Raw genomic sequence first — 16,951 nt, 5'->3', positions numbered from 1 at the left:
GCCTGGTCCCCTGTGCAGGCCACTTCGTATTCCCTCTGGCGCATGTTCCACCTTACATCCCTGTGTTCCGTGCCGGGGCCTGTGGGAGAGCAGAGCGGGTGTCAGAGCAGAGCGGGCGGGCATCTCTGCTGGACAGAGGGATGACTGATCGGACTTGAGGATGCAGAGCACTCTAGGGAAGCCACTGACTTGCATGGTGGGAAGAATGGAGCCAGGAACATTGTCAACCTTGTCCCCACTCTGCCGCTGCCTGACCCTGTGAACTAGTGCTGGTTCCTTTCCCACCCTGAGCCTCAGTTTCCCCATCTGTGCTATTCTCCATCTCAAAGGCTTTCCTGCTGTGATGGTCCATGGTCACTGGTACTGGCTGATAGCATGGAGGACAAGGCTTGATCAGCACATGGATACTAGTTAAGAAAGGCCCTGGCTGCAAGGGGAGGATTTGTTTCCTGCCACTTAGGGTGTGGGTTGATGGGGAAAGACTGCACCCATCCCCTCCCCCAGTCCTCCAAAATGAATGGCAGCTGCACTGTCTTGAATTCCTGTGGTGCTGCGCATGCTAACACTTTGGCATCTCTCAGCCAACTCCTTTGACCTTTCCCAGAGGTATTTCTTCAGAGCAAAACTGCAGGGGAGGGAACAGCAGTTAGCTGGGATGTTCAAAAACACTTGACCCTACCCTCCCAGGTTTGAGTTTCCAGAGACACCACCTTGTGGTAGCATGAAAGCGATTGCAGGGTGCTCTGAGCCTGCTGTCTTGACTTCTTGGGGTCCCTGCCTGAGACGCTGTCAGCCTTGGGCCTGGTGCTGCAGAAATCCCCATGGGAGGACGGCTTGCCCCTCCCTGGCTCTATCTGCTGCCATCTGTGATCCTCTGTGCCAAGTCTTAGACTCTCTGGCACTCCTCGAACCCAACTCCTGTGTGAACAAGTTCCTCTGCCACTTCTTTTCAGCTGAGATGGGTTTAAAATATCGCTGTCCGATAGAACTTTCCCAGATGGTACAAATGTTCTAGATCTGTAATGTCAGATATGGTAGCCAGCAGCCACAATAACGTTGAGCTCTTGACATGTGGCTAGTGTGGCTGAGGAACTGAATTTGTAACTTTGTTACGTTTTAATTGATCTATAGCTACGCGTGGCTTACTGCTGCTATGTTGAATAGAAAAGGTTTGGGATTTCTCAAGAGAAATAAGAAAATGGGAAATAAATACACAAGAACTATGATAGTTTTGGAGGAGTTTGCAGAGCAATTGTTTTGGATCCTAACTTCAAGAATGGCTTGTTGCTGTCAGACGAGCTTCACTTAGCTTAGGAATCACTGGGTCCTACAGCCTTTTCCTTTTTCTTCTTTCCTACCTCCCTCTATCTTTTCCTCCTTCCCTCCCTTCTTCCCTCTCTTGTGCTGTGTTGAAGAAATGAAGATACAGGGAGCATCTAGATCTCATAGCTTAAAGCCCATGAAAGACCCAGTGCAATAGGGAATCATTACGGGTTTTTGAAAAGGGGTAAAGTTTTTTTGTTTTGTTTCATTTTTAATGGACTCTAGTTGCATAGAATTAGATTAAATCATAATCCTTAGTTCATGAGATCATCTCATTGTTGGTCCATGCATAGCCTGTTTTACTTCATTCATACTAATTTATCTATAAGTTTTAATAATGTTATAAATTCCGAAGTAAACCCACTACCTCGCTAGTTTTTATTGGTGGGGGGGCCGGGGCAGGGAGAGAATAAGAACATTGGAAATAACTTTTAACCACCTATATGGACTGCTCTAACCTGTACCTCCCCCCTCTGAGGGAACGATCCTAAGTTTTGTGTTCATCATTGCTTTTTAAAAATGAGATATAGTGCTTTGAACTTTAAGTTATCATGCCAGAACTTACTCTTTGACACAACTGAAATTCATGCATGTAACCTGAGTTTGCAATTCATTCCTCTTCTTTAGGATCCTCTTACTGTTCCTTTACATGAATACAGTACTCACATTTATGTTGTTCATGAGCATTTGGGTTGTTTCCAGTTTTTTGATGTTATAAACATTGTTGCTTTAGACATTTTTGTTCACATTCATGTATCCTTGTGTATAGTTTCTCTAGGAGTGGAAAAGCTGGGTTATAGAGTATGTGAATGTTTAACTTTTGAAAACAATTTGGCATTATCTTATAAAGTGGTTGTGTTAATTTACACTGTTACCAGCAGTACATAAGAAACCCTTTGAAACCACATCTGCCCTCCACCCCCACCCCCGCACTTAGTATTATCATTCTGAATTGTTGCCAGGTGAACAGGTGTAAAATGTTATTTTATGTGGCTTTAAGAATGAGGTCAATCATCTCTTCACATGTTTATTAGCTATATATATGTATATATTTTTTCTTTTTCTGCATAACACCAGGTCATGTCTTTTGCCCATTTTTTTAATTGATTATTTGACCTGTCATATTGGTTTGGTAAAAGTTCTTTATGTTGCAAATGTCTTCTCCCATTTTGAAAAAAAAGTGTCACATTTTGTAAAACAGTTCTTTTAAGCAATATCAGTTCTTACATTTATCAATTTTGTCTTTTATGGTTAGTGTTTCTTGCATCTTGTTAATGAAATTCCTCTCCCAAAGTCGGAACAACTACCTGGTATTTTACTAAAACATTTAACATTTTGCTTTTTGTATTTAAGTCCTTAGTTCATCTGTGAATGATTTTTGGGAACCTCATTTTACTTTTCTCCATGTGATAGTCATTTTCTCTTATTTCTTTTCATTGAGTAGTCTCCACTTCCTCTATAAATCTACCATGTGGGCATTGCTCTGGTTTGGGTTCTGTTCTGTTCTTTCAGTTAGTTTGTCTGTCTCTATGCCAACATGAAACAGTCTCAATCACTGTAGTTTTATAATACTTCCTTTATCCGCAGGACAAGTCCCTTTATTTCTCAGCAGTGCTTTAGCTATACGAAGCTGTGTCCATGTGATCTTTAGAATCAGCTTAACAAATTCCATGGAAAATTCTGTTGGATTGTTTTTCTTTTTTTATTGTTTTAACACACACATAACATGTAATTTACCATCTTAACCACTTTTAAACATATAGTTCAGTAATATTAAGTATGTTCACATTGTTGTACAGCCATAACACCATCCATAGTCTTAACTCTTTTGATCTTGTAAGTCTGAAACTCTGTATCTATTAAATAAAAACTCCCAGTTCTCCCCCTGTCCTCCCCTGCCTCGTCAGTCACCATTGTACTTTCTGTCTTTATGATTTTTGGCTACTCTAAGAACCTCATATAACTGGAGTCATACACTATTTGTCTTTTGTCACTGGTTTATCTCACTTAGCATAATGCTCCCAAAGTTCATCCATGTGATAGCATATAGCAGAATTTTCTTTCTATTTAAGGCTGAATCCGTTTATGAATATACCACCTTTTGATAATCCATTCATTGGTCAACTTGAGTTGCTTCCATATTTTAGCTATTGTGAATAATGCTGCTATGAACATGGGTGTAGCAGTATCTTTTTGAGATCCTGTTTTCAAGAGACAGAAGTAGAATATGGTAATCCCATTTTAAATTTTTTCAGAAACCTCTATACTGTTTTCCATAGTGGCTGAACCTTTTTACATTTCTATCAACAGTGACAAGCATTCCAATTTCTCCACATTCTTGCCAACACTCATTTTAATTTTTATTGATAATAGCCATCACAGTGGGAATGAGGCATTATCTCTTTGCAGTTTTGATTTCCATTCCCCTGATGGTTAGTGATGTTGAGCATCTTTTAAGGTGCTTCTTGGCCATTTGTATATCTACTTTAGAAAAACATCTTTTCAAGCTTTTTGCCCAGTTTTGAATTGGGTTATTTTTTTTTGTTGTTATTGAATTTCAGGAGTTTTCCCCTAATGGGATAGATTTGCAAGTATTTTCTCTCATTTGTGGGTTGCTTTTTACTCTATGGATAGTGTTTTTAATGCACAAATTTTAAAATTTTCATGAAGTCCATTTTTCTTTGGTTGATTGTGCCTTTGGAGTCATATCCAAGAAATCATTGCCAAATCCAATGTTGTGAAGCTTTTGCCCTAGGATTTCTTCCAGGAATTTTATTGTGTTAATACTTAATACTTTGAGTTAATTTTTGTATATGGTATTAGGTAAGGGTCCAGAACTTCATTTTTTTGCATGTGAATATCCAGCTATCCCAGCTCCATTTGTAGGAAAAACAAAAACTGTTCTTTCCTCCACTGAATGGTCTTGGCAGCTCCCTTAAATATCAGTTGACCGTATATGTGAGCGTTTATTTCTGGGCTCTCTATTCTATTCCGTTAGTCTCTATGTCTGCCTTTATACCAATACCACACTGTTTTGATTACTGTAGCTTTGTAATGGGTTTTAAAATCAGGAAGTGTGAGGCCCTTAGTTTTGTTCTTTTTCAAAAATTGTTTTGGCTATTCAAGGCCTCTTGCTATTCCATATGAATTTTAGAATAGGCTTTTCTAGTTCTACAAAAAGGACATTGGGAATTTGATAGGGATTGCACTGATTTTGTTGATTGCTTTGGGTAATATTGACAACAATAAGTCTTACAACCCATGAACATGAGATGTGTTTCCATTTATTTATGTCTTCTTTAATTTCTTTCAGCAATGCAAAGTTTTTATTGTTAAAGTCTTCCACTTTGTTTGATCCTATACATTTTATTATTTTTTATGGTATTATAAATTGATTGTTTTTGCAATTCCCTTTTCAGAATGTTCATTATTTGTGTATCTGTTGGGATTTTAATTGCACTAAATCTGTATATCAAATTGCGGAGAATTAACATCATTTTTATTCATATAGCCACCATCCCACACCCATTTCCCTCCTTTTCCTTGCTTTTGGTCCAGTTAGCTGACCCCAAGAACAACATCACCCAGGGTCCCTTTCCTGTTGAGTTCCCCATGAGTCGGGGAAGTCAGGTTATTTTTTACTGCTCCCTGCACGATTTCTACACTGGGTTTTTGACAGTAGCTGTATTCCCTCTGGGACTGGACTCTGCATGGTGACTTAATTGGACTCCTAACTTAATTTCCTCTTCATGTCCCTTTGGCCCTAAGTATAGTAATGGATCCCCAGTGGTGCTAGTCTGAGTGCTGTACTATTCACTGCTGGGGTCCCTAAGTCTGCCCTTGCCATTGTTAAGTAGTCCTTTCAATAAAGTCTCTTTATTTTAGCAATCTGGGGTGAATTCTATTTTATATTAGGATCCTGAGAAATGAAGTGTCATTTTTTAAATTACATTTTCTCACTTTGTTGTTGTTGATTTATTCACTTAATTCTGCTATCAGTGCTATAATATGTATGTTTAGGTTATTTGGTGTTTTCTGTGCTAGCAACATATCATCTGCAACTAAAGGTAATTTATCTTTCCTTTCCTATTTATATGCCTTTAATTTCCTTTTCTTGTCCTATTGTAATATCTAGGGTCTTAAGTACGATGTTGAATAATAGTGGTAATAGGAAACTGATTCTAATGTTTCTTCATTTAGAGTGATGTATCTTATAAGATTTTTTTTTTAAAATAACTTTTATAAGGTAATGAAGTTCCCTTCCTACTTCACTAAGTTTTTTTATTATATATTTTTATGTATGTTTGGGTAATCTATGATTTTTTTTCTTTACTATTCTGAATGACATTTAAAGCTTTTCTGATATTAAACCTGTAATAAACTCAACCTAGTCCTGGTATACTTTGTATTTATTTACTATTAGGTTCAGTGTGTAAAAATTTTGTTTACATTTTTGCATTTATATCCATGAGTGAAGTGGGTAAGTTTCCTTTTGCATAATTTTGATATTAAGTTTCAAAAAATGAATTAGGTAGTTTATTAGTCCATTTAGGCTGCTATAAACAAAATACCACAGATTGGGTAGCTTATAAACAACAAACAGTTATTTTTCACAGTTCTGGAGATTGGAAGTCCAATATCAAGGTGCCAGCATGGTCAAGTGAGGGCTCCCTTCTGGGCTGAAGACTTCTTATTGTATCTTCATACGGCATAGGGAGCTCGGGAACTTTGTGGGGTCTGTTTTACAAGAGCACTAATCCCTCCACCCTCGTGACCTAATCATCTTCCAAAGGCCCCACCTTTTAACACCATCACATTGGATATTAGAAATCCACATGTGAATTTGGGGGCACAAACATTTGGACCATCACAGGTGTATTCCCTCTTATTCTTTTATCCACAAGAGTTTATACTAAATGGTGGTAATCACTTTTTGAAAGCTTGATCTCACCTGTAACATTATCTCTGCCTGGTATGTTCTTTGCAGGGAGATTTTAAACTGTCGCTTCAATTTCTTGAATAGTTATTGCACAGTTCAAGTTCGCTACTTCTTTTGAAATCAGTTTTGGTAGGTTTTTTATTTTTGGACATTTGTTATGTCTGATTTCAAATTTATTGGTGTGAAATTATTGGTAATATTTTCTTACTATCTTTTCAGTCTCAGTTTTACTTGCAATTTTGTCCTTTTTTATTTTTAATGTGGCTTATTTGTGCTTTATCTCTTTTTTTTCCCCTGATAAGTCTTGCTAGAGGTTTGTCTATTATGCTAGTCAACAAACCAACTTTTGGATTTGTTGAACCTCTTATGATATATTTTGTATTCTGTTTTACTATTTCTGCTTCCATCCTGGGATAACCTATTCCTTTTTTTTATTTTTTTTCAATAATATTTGGTTCTAAATATTTGTTAATTTTATTCTTATTTATTCCTTCATTCATGAAATATTTAGAAATAATGTTTTTAATTTCCAAATACATGTGAATTTTTCATTTACTAGATTTTTATTATTGTAATTTAAGAATATGGTAGTAAGAAAATATATCTATGATGACTATTTAGAATTTATTGAGACATTTTATGATCTAGTATGTTTGGCAGTTTTTGTAAATGTTCTATGTGTGCTTGAGGAGAATGGCTAATCTTTAAATTATTGGATGGAGACATTTATATTTGTTCATTGGATCCAGCTGGTTAATTTTATTGTTCAGTCTTCTGGTTATCTCTGTCTTTGCTGGCTTTCTATCTGCTTGGCCTGCCAATAGTAAATGTGCAGGTTTGTTAATTTCTCTCAGAGGTCCTATTGCTTTTTATTTTACATATCGTTGAGGTGATTTTATTAAATTTACATGTGATTAGAATTATTGTCTTCTTCATAAATTAAAATTTTTATCACTGTGTAGTGGATTTCTCTTCATAATGATACTTTGGGCCCTAAGGTTTATGCATTTTATTTTACTAAAGCTATTCAGCTTGCTTGTCGCTGGAGTAAAACTTCAATCTATTTCCATCATTTTACTTTATAAACTATTTTTTTATGTGTTCGTCTCCTTTAGATACGTCTCATAACAGCATCTAGCTGGCTTTTTAAAAATTTGATTTGACAATATCTGACTTTTAACTGGTAACTCACCAGTTATTCTAGTTACCTTTATTGTAATTATTGACTTATTTGGACTTGTTTCTACAATCTTTTATCTTTCATACTTTTTATATGCATTTTTTCTGCCTTTTTGGCTTTTAAATAAATTATTCTTCCTTCTCCCCAACAAGACAAGAACTTTAGTAGGCTTTTGATTTTGTCAACCCACTTATTGTTGATATTTTCTAGAATTTTCTTGTGGGTTATTATGAATAGTCCTTCCCCATGTCTCTCATAAGCACTATCTTTTAAGATAACAACAAACTTTACCAAGGTCTTTGATCACCTATAATTATCACATCTTCTGAATTTGTTATTCATCTTTTTTATTTTCTCTAACAGTTTTTCAGTGTGGCTCTAATGGCCAACCTAATTTTGACAATAAATATGATTAAATCTAGCAAGCCAAGGTAGTTTTTATAATGTTTCAAAGTAGTAGTAGTTTTCTAATGTTATTTGAATGCATATAAAATTTTGAGTTCAAGGTTCATTCCTTCATTACGTTAAGAATGGCCCTGCGTTGTCTCCTACAGTCAGTATGCTGTGGGAAAAGTGTGTCAGTCTGCTTCTCGCTCTGGCAGGTGGTGTGCTCCTTCTATCTGGAAGTTATTAGAGTGTTTTCTTTATATGTGATTTTCTTAAATTTTACTATAGTATGTCTAAAATAGGCTTTTCCTCATCTGTTCTGTTGACATTGAAATGGTTCTTTCAGTGCTAAGCCATTTGTTTTAAATTTGGGAAAAATGTTCTCCATTGTTTCTTCAGATGTTTCCTTCTCCAGTTTAATTTTTCTTCTGGGACCTCTACTATCTGGATGTTGCTCCTGCTACTTACAGCCTCCCCAGTTCTTAAATTATATTTGATTTCTTAATCTCTCCTCTTTTTTCCTGGGTGAACTCCTTAATCCTACCTCCTAACTCATCAAACTCTCCTGTGTCCATATTTCTGTTCATCTTATTTTTTGTGTTATTTTACAATCACATTTTTACTTATTATTTTCCTGTATTTTTAAAATGAAAATTTTCATTTTATATTGTAAATATCGTTAATTTTTTACTGTATTAATCATGTTTATTTTACATACTTGTATACCTACTTTAATAATTTTTCTTCTATTTGTATTTTAGATATTTTTCATGAGGGGGGTACTTTTCCTTAGTTTAGCCTGTAAGTTTGTTTCTGTAGAATATTAGCTGTTCTGGATGGCACTAGAAACATTCAATATACATCCCAATTCCCAAGAAAAGAGATGCCAGGAGTGCAGTAACTATAGGACCATTGTTCTAATTTCCCATGCAAGTAAAGTGATTTGCTTATAAGGTGATTTGCCAAAGCTTCTACCTCATGTGGAGCAAGAAATGCCTGATGTTCAAACTGGATTCAGAAAAGGAAGAGGCACTGGAGGTCTAATTGCAAACATATGTTGGATACAGGAAAGCTCCAGAGAATTTCAGGTGGTTAGTCTATGTTTTACAGACTACAGTAAAGCCTTCGACCATGTGGGTTGTGAAAAGCTATGGGTTGCTCTGAAAGAAATGGATGTGCCCCATCACTTGATTGTCCTGAGCTGTAACCTGTGCTGTGGACAGGAAGCCACTGTCAGGCTGTCAGGACAGAATATGGAGAGACAGAATGGTTTTCTGTAAGCAAAGGTGTCAGAGAAAGTTGCATTTTATCTTCCTATTTGTTTAATCTGTATAAAGGACATACCATACAAAAAACTGGGATGGACTCAGAAGGAGTGAAAAGTGGTGGAAGAAATATCAATAACTAAGATATACAGCTGATACCATCCTACTTACAGCAAGTAGCAATGATTTGAAACAACTTCTGATGAAATTGAAAGAAGAAAGTGCCAAAGCAGGACTTCATTTGAACATCAAGAAGACAAAAATGACTACAGAATAAATACACAAGTTTAACAATTTCAGTGTCTTCATTGTCTAGGTTAAGGTTTTGCTTGTTTGTTTCAGTTATCAGTTCAAATGAAGACTGCAACCAAGAAATCGAGACAGCTGAGACTCACAAGGCAATGGGAGAATTAGGAAAGGTTTTCAAGGTCAAAAGTGTGTCATTAGAGACCAAGGCTAAGATCATCCATACACTTGTATTCCCAGTTACTGTGTGCAAATGTGAACATTGGACAGTGAAGAAAGCTGATAGGAAAAGCAAATGATTCTTTTGAAGTATGGTGTTGGAGAGCTTTACAGATATTCTGAATGCCAGAAAGATGGACAGTGGTTCCTAGAGCAAATAACCCTGAAACGTCACTGGAGGCAAAAATGATAAAACTGAAGCTGTTCTACTTCAGGTGCCTTATGAGAAGGTTTCTTTGGAAAAGACAATAATGCTGGGGAAAATAGAAGGCTGCAGGAAAATAGGAAGACCAACCATGAGATGGATTGACTCTATAAAAGAAGCCATAGGTAGGAGTCTACAGGAGCTGAGCAGGGCTGTTGGAGACAGGCCATGTTGGACATCTCTCATTCATGGGGTCATCAGGAGTCAGTTGATTCAGTGGCACATAATGCAAATAACACTGCTTAATGGAAAAAGGGTTAAGGCCAGATTTTAGTCTTTGATAGACATAGGGAGCTCAAGATCCCAGGATACTAGTTATTCGCTCATGTTTGCCCCTCCACCGAATGACCAGCCTTGCCATGTAAAACTGCTCAGGTTGTGCACTGCACAGCTCCAGGAGATGCACACTGCTCGTTTTGGTTATGATGAGAATGGCACCTCCTGGACACATAAAATATGGCAGTCTTTTAGGTCTTCGCCTTCAAACCTGAAGGAGAAAGTCACCCTTGATTTTAATCCACCAGTCCTGGGGCTTTGGGAGTGTGGAGGAATGAATGCAGGTGGTTGTCAGGTCCCCACCTGTTGTCTTCACCTCCTCTTTCAGCAGAGCTCTGCAGCTCCCTGAGTTTACCACCAGTGGATTCCTGAGCCACTGATTTCTTCAGTAAGGGGAAAAGCATGATTGCTCTGAGGCATCAAGGGGTGAGGGCAAGAGAGCTGAACTGACATGCTCACTTAACCTTCAATGACTACATTCTCTGGCAGCCACCATCAACCCCAGGCTACAAACCGCCTCCCCCATGCCAGTTCAACCTGTCCGTCTTCCATGAGTTTCTCAAGATTTTCTTTTATTAATGTCCTGGATTCTGTGTTTCTCTGGAATCTCCCTCCATGGAGGGAACCAACAGCTATTGCTGATTCCCATGTTGGCAGAGCCCCATAGTAAAGCTTTGTTGTTGTTGTTGTTGTTTGTTTAAAACAACTTTTATTTTTTAATTTTATATGTTTATTTCAGGTAAGCAAAAATATGTAACTACTTTTTCATTGTAACCACTATCAACATACTGGGTTTTTTTCTGCATTTAATTTTCAACTACTGTTTGATTGTTTTTGTTTGTTTGTTTGTTTATTACCTTTTTTTTCCTGATTACAGTTGACATTCGATATTATTTTATGTTTTAAATGTACAGCGGAGTGTTTAGACAATTATATAATTTATAAAGTTATTCCCCCAATAATTCTAGGACCAATCTGACACCATACATGGTTATTGCAATATTATTGACTGTACTTCCTGTGCTTGCCCCTGGCTGGTTTGGCTCAGTGGATTGAGCGTCGGCCTGCGAGCTAAGTGTCGCTGGTTCGATCTTCCAGTCAGGGCACATCAGAGAAGGAAAACTCTGACTCCAAAAAACCTCCTCTGCCTTGCGGCATACCTCTTCAGGGGAAAGGCTAAGGGAGTAAACCCCGACAGAAAATCCGGAGCCGGAGTCCCTAAGGCGGTTTGACGTTGTAGTCAACTCCGGCAACTCCTGCGGCGCACCTGAAGCCAAGCTGTATCGACTCCGTCTTTCCCTTGGACCCTTCAGCTGCGAAGAGAGGGGGGGTCTGCTGCATGGGCAACAGCAGACCCTCCATATCACCCTGCCCAGGCTCTGTAGCTTCAGCTTCGCTGGAGAGGACACTCCAGCGTCATCGCAAGATATCGATTCGACACGGGGGGAGACAGATACCGTGTCACTCCCGAGTCGGACTGCACAGCCATTCTCGGCGGTGCAGATGGACTCTTAAGAAGCTACACCATCGTCTCTCGAGACGGACGGCTGCCGATGACTTCCTGTGCTGTACTTTACATCCCCATGACTATTCTGTAACAACCAATTTGTATTTCTTAATCTCATCACCTTTTTCACCCAGCCTCCCAACCCCCCTCCCATTTGGCAGATTTCAGTTTGTTCTCTATGTCTGTTAGTCTGTTTCTGTTTTGTTCATAAATTTTGTTCTTTAGATTCCACATATAAGTGAAATCATATTAACTACTATTTTTAATCGCTCTCTGAACTTAATATAGCATGTGTATCTCTCGACACCCTAACATATTATTTTACAGTCATTTTTGATTGCATCTCCTAGACAAAGCATAATTTGGCCACTTTTCTATTGCTGGGTATCAGAATGATTTCCCACTGCCTTTTATTATGCATCATTCTCTAATAAACACCCTTGTAGATAAAAATTGTTTAAATCCATTGTTATTTCCTTAAGTAATAATCAAAGACTTTATAAAGTACCATAACTTCTCTCTAGAAAGGTTATACAATATTAGTCTTATACCATGAGTATGTGCACTTCTGCACACCCCTACCTGAACTGATGGTTAAATCTGTGATCTTCTGCTGCCTTTTTCTCAATCTTTCTCCCAGACTTCACTTGGGCACTTCACTCCTGGTTTCTGCTCCCTGCAGAACTCATCTGATTCTTCACCAAGATTCATGCATTCAGATGCTTTGAAATACATTTTATCTTTAGACAAGTAAATGTAGAAATCACCTATAATAATATATTGATAAAACATAACCACCATGGACATTTTGACACAGTATCTTTTCTCTAGATTTTATTGGATTTAAATGTGAGTAGGTATTTTTTGTTGTTTGTTCTTGTTCTTTTGTGTACAACCTGGGAGAATTCCTTTGCTCAGTATTCTGGCTTGCTCATTTGCTCTTCATATGTGTCCATGCTTTTCCCATCAAGTTTTTATCTTTCTGTAATTATATATTATAGCTTTATGTATATCTTGATATTTCCATTACTATATATATTTTATAACTTTCCATAAAGAATATTTTTTTAACAATATGTATTTTATTTCCACAAGTTATAATTATTTTTCTCATTTCAGAATGTAATATTTAAACCTGAAGGATATTAACTTTAATTTTTTTGTATTGAGATATAATTGGCATGTATCATTATATTAGTTGCAGGTATACAATATAATAAATTGATATTTCTATATATTTCAAAATGATCGCCACAATAAATGTAGTTAACATATATCACCACACTTAGTTATACATATTTTTTCTTATAATAAGACCTTTTAAGATCTATTTTCTTAGCAACTTTCAAATAGACAATATAGTATTATTAACTATAGTCACCATGCTGTACATCACATCCCCAGGAATTGACATTATAACTGGATGTTTATACCTTTTGACTGCCTTTCTTACCCACTTAATTCACACCCTACCACCCACGTCTGGCAATCACAAATCTGTTTTTTGTATCTATGATTTCGGGTTTGTTTGTTTATTCCACATATAAATGAGATCATGCCATATTTGTCTTCTCTGTCTGATTTATTTCACTCAGCATAATGCCTTCAAGGTCCATCTATGTCACAAGGTTTATATGGCTGAATATTCCATTGTGTATGTGTGCCCTTTTTTTTTTTATCCGTTCATTTATTGATGGACAATTAGGTGGTTTCCATGTCTTGGCTTATTTTAAATAATGCTGTAATGAACAGCATTTGATGTAGTCCAGCTTGTTTATTTTTTCTTTTGTTGCCTTTGCTTTTGGTGAAAGATCCAAAAAATCATCACCAAGACCAACATCAAGGAGTTTATCACCTATGCTTTTCTCCTAGGAGTTTTCTCATTTCATATGAAGTCTTTATTCCATTTTTAGTTAATTTTTTATACAGTGTAATATAGTGGTCCAATTTTATTCTTTTTCATGTGGCTGTGCAGTTTTCCCAGCACCATTTATTGAAGAGACTATCCTTTTCGCATTATATATTCTTGGTTCCCTTGCCTTAAACTAATGGAACATATATGTGTGAGTTTATTTCTGGGCTTTTGATTCTGTTCCATTGATCTGTGTGTCTGTTTTTATGTCCGTACCATACCGGTTTTGATTACTATGGCTTTGTAGCATAAGTTGAAATCAGCAAGCATGACACCTCCAACTTTGTTTTTATTTCTCAAGATTGCTTTGGCTATGTGGAGTCTTTTGTGGTTCCATACAAATTTTAGAATTCTTTTGTTCCATTTCTGTGAAAAATACCGTTGGAATTTTGATAGGGATTGCATTGAATCTGTAGATCGCTTTAAGAAGTGTAGACATTTTCAAAATATTAATTCTTTCAGTACATAGGCACAGAATACCTTTCTACTTATTTGTGTCTTCTTCAATTTCTATTATCAGTGTCTCAGAGTTTTCAGTGTACTGGTCTTTCACCTGCTTGGTTAAATTGATTCCTAGATATTTTATTATTTTCAATGCAATTGTAAATGGAACTTAATTTTTTTCCTGATAGTTCATTATTAATGTATATGCAACAGATTTCTGTATATTGATTTTGTATCCTGAAACTTCACTTGATTTGTTTCTCCTAACAGTTTTTAGGTGGACTCTTTAGGGCTTTCTGTATTTTATATTATGTCACCTGCAAACAGTGATGATTTTACTTTTTCCTTTCTCACTTAGATGACTTTTATTGATTTTTCTTGCCTAATTGTTCTGTCTAATACTATGTTGAATAAAAGTGGCAAGAGTGGACATCCTTATCTTGTTCCTAGGAAAAGATCTGAGCTTTTCACCATTAAGTATGATGTTTACTGTGGGCTTATCATATAAGGCCTTAATTATGTTGAGCAACATTCCTCTTGTACCCCTTTGTTGAGAGTTTTTCTCATGAATGTATGATGAATTTTGTCAAGTGCTTTTTCTGCATCTATTGAGATGACTATATGTTTTTGTCCTTCATTTTTGTTAATGGTGGTATATCACACTGATTGACTTGGGGATGTTAAATTATCCTTGTATCCCTAGAATAAATCCCACATGATCTTGGTGTATGACCCTTTTAATATATTATTGAATTTGGTTTGCTACTATTTGTTGAGGATTTTTGCATCTATGTTCATCTAACTCTGAATTTTAAAAGAATCATCTTCTTTTATCTCTCTCACTTCTTCCTCTTTCATTTCTCTATTTGTGGAATTTATCTTTCTTTCTCATCATTGCTTTAAATGTCTGCTAAGTCCTTGCTATGCTGGCCTGGCTGTCAATGCTGCATCTGTTTATGCTGGCTGCCCCTGAGGCAGTGGATAGAGGCATGACGTCTTGCTAGGCTTCTGGGTTTTATGACTCCCATATCTCCTGAGCATCAGCAGCTTACTCAAGGCTTCCCCTATCCGGTTTGGCTAGCTAAAGAGCTCTAAGCTTGGGGTAAAAGCTGCTGCCTTCTCCTGCTCCTACGGATGAGAAGAAGGCCAACTCGCCCAACTCATCCAGCTGTAATTCCCCAGAAAGGCAACCTCCTTGACATAACCAAAGACCCTGCCACTCCCTGTCTATGTGACTGTGAAGCATAGTGCATGCCAGTCACCCTCCCACTTTGTACAGAACCTTCTGTGTGCGCTTTGGGCTGTGGTCTCCTTATCTCCCTCTGCTTTCTATCCTTCGGTATTCCTCCATCTTCCTAAGCCACTGAAGACATTCTTTCTTGCCTTCCAGTGCTATAATAGGTTGTTTTTTAATTATTTATTTATTTATTTATTTATTTAATTTTGAGAGAGAAGAGGAGGGAGAAAGAGAGGAAGAGAAGCGTAAATGTGTGAGAGAAACATTGACCAGTTGCCTCTCACACATCCCCAAGCGGGAACCTGGCCTGCAACCCAGGCATGTGCCCTGACTGGGATCGAACCAGTAACCTATCAGGGTGGGTTGTGCAGGGGATGAAGGGAGAGGCTCATGTCCAGGGCACAGAGAGTACCACTGGGAGCTGCTGGGAACACCAGTCAGGGTGGGTTTGTTTTTTGTTTTTTCTTTAATTCTTTAGTTATTTCTAGAGATTTTTGGTGGAATGGAGTCAATTTAGTGCATAATCCAAACCAAGTATCAGCACCTGCGAGTTAATTATTAAGAGCATAGTTCTAGGTTCAAATACACATGAATTTGATTCTCAGAGCTTCCTCTTACTAACTGTGTGTCTTAAAACAATTTTCTTAATCACTCTGAGCCTCTCTTTCCTTATCTATTAAATGGAGATCATTATTATTGTGACGCTTCAATGAGCTCATGTACACAAAGCTCTAAGCAGAGCCTCTAGCAGAGTGAACAGTCAGTATTTAATCTTTTGGTTATTTTTATCATTTTTTTATTCTTATGCTTCTTACTAAACTAAACCTGGTTAGTTGAGTTTGGACTCAGCTTTCTCCTGGCCTCACCAAGAACAAGTAGGCTGATACTTCCTGCTGTTCTTTCTACAGCCCAGCTCCATCGGCTGGAGGGGCTGAGGACCATCGGTGTCACCACCAATGGCATCAACCTAGCCCGGCTGCTGCCTCAGCTTCAGAAAGCTGGGCTCAGTGCCATCAACATTAGCCTGGACACGCTTGTGCCAGCCAAGTTTGAGTTCATCGTCCGCAGGAAAGGTGAGTAGATGCAGCTCACCATGCAGGGTGTCCCCTGTAATTGGGAGCTGTGGCTGGAGCTATGGCAGGCGGCCTGGTCTCTTGCTCTTGGTGCCTGGGCTATAGATAAACCTAGGCTTCACCCCTCACCTGCACCAAGTGTCCCTCATCTTTATAGCCACATCCCTGGGGAATTTTGGGGATCAGATGCTAAGAGCTACGGTGGCCACCCTACCATGCCTATCACCCACCAGTTTGTCCAGAACTGAGAGGGTTTCAAGAACTCAAGACTTTCAGTTCTAAAACCAAGATAGTCCCTGGCACACTGGTATAAGTTGGCTACCCTATAATGAGCTCTGAAGGAATGTGGGGCCACCCAGAATAGAAGCAGCTGTCCTGAGGTGCCTGCACTGCCAGGTGGGGGTCCCACAGCGGCTCCCAGTGGTACTCTCTGTGCCCACGCTGGACATGAGCCTCTCCCTTCATGCCCTGCACAGGCTTCCTCAGGGAGGGCAGGGCTGGAGAGGCAGACTGGCCAGAGCCCCGGATCTCATTAGGCCTCCACCCCTTCATGTGTTTTGGGTCTTGGGCCTCACACTGGGGCACAGGTTCTTGCCCCACACTGTGACTCCCTGTTCACACCCCACTGTGTGCTGAGGAAGTGCTTGTGAGTCCTTGCCCTCTCATGAAGGACTGTTTCAGGCACTGGAGGGCTGGGAGGGAGATAGAGACACACAGGACATTGCCCTGCAGGAGAGG

The 16,951-nt window shown here is 38.2% G+C and overlaps 1 protein-coding gene across 4 annotated transcripts in view; it reads left to right on the top strand.

Annotated features, from left to right (window-relative positions):
- The window catches only part of MOCS1 (molybdenum cofactor synthesis 1), a 36,024-nt gene that overhangs the window by 9,444 nt on the left and 9,629 nt on the right, over positions 1-16,951 (top strand). For 3 of the 4 annotated variants that reach the window (XM_090282349.1, XM_090282348.1, XM_090282351.1), the window contains exon 4: positions 16,049-16,213. The exons of the other annotated variant lie outside the window; for it this stretch is intronic. In XM_090282349.1, the coding sequence (XP_090138475.1) occupies positions 16,049-16,213 (165 nt within the window). The remainder of the gene's footprint in view (positions 1-16,048; positions 16,214-16,951) is intronic. 4 annotated transcript variants of the gene reach the window in all.

This window comes from Furipterus horrens, unplaced genomic scaffold, assembly GCF_987537825.1.
Source record: "Furipterus horrens unplaced genomic scaffold, mFurHor1.1.pri manual_scaffold_6, whole genome shotgun sequence".
Taxonomy (NCBI): domain Eukaryota; kingdom Metazoa; phylum Chordata; class Mammalia; order Chiroptera; family Furipteridae; genus Furipterus; species Furipterus horrens.
The sequence above is the reverse complement of the archived record's forward strand: the minus strand, read 5'-3'. Positions and strand labels throughout refer to the sequence as shown.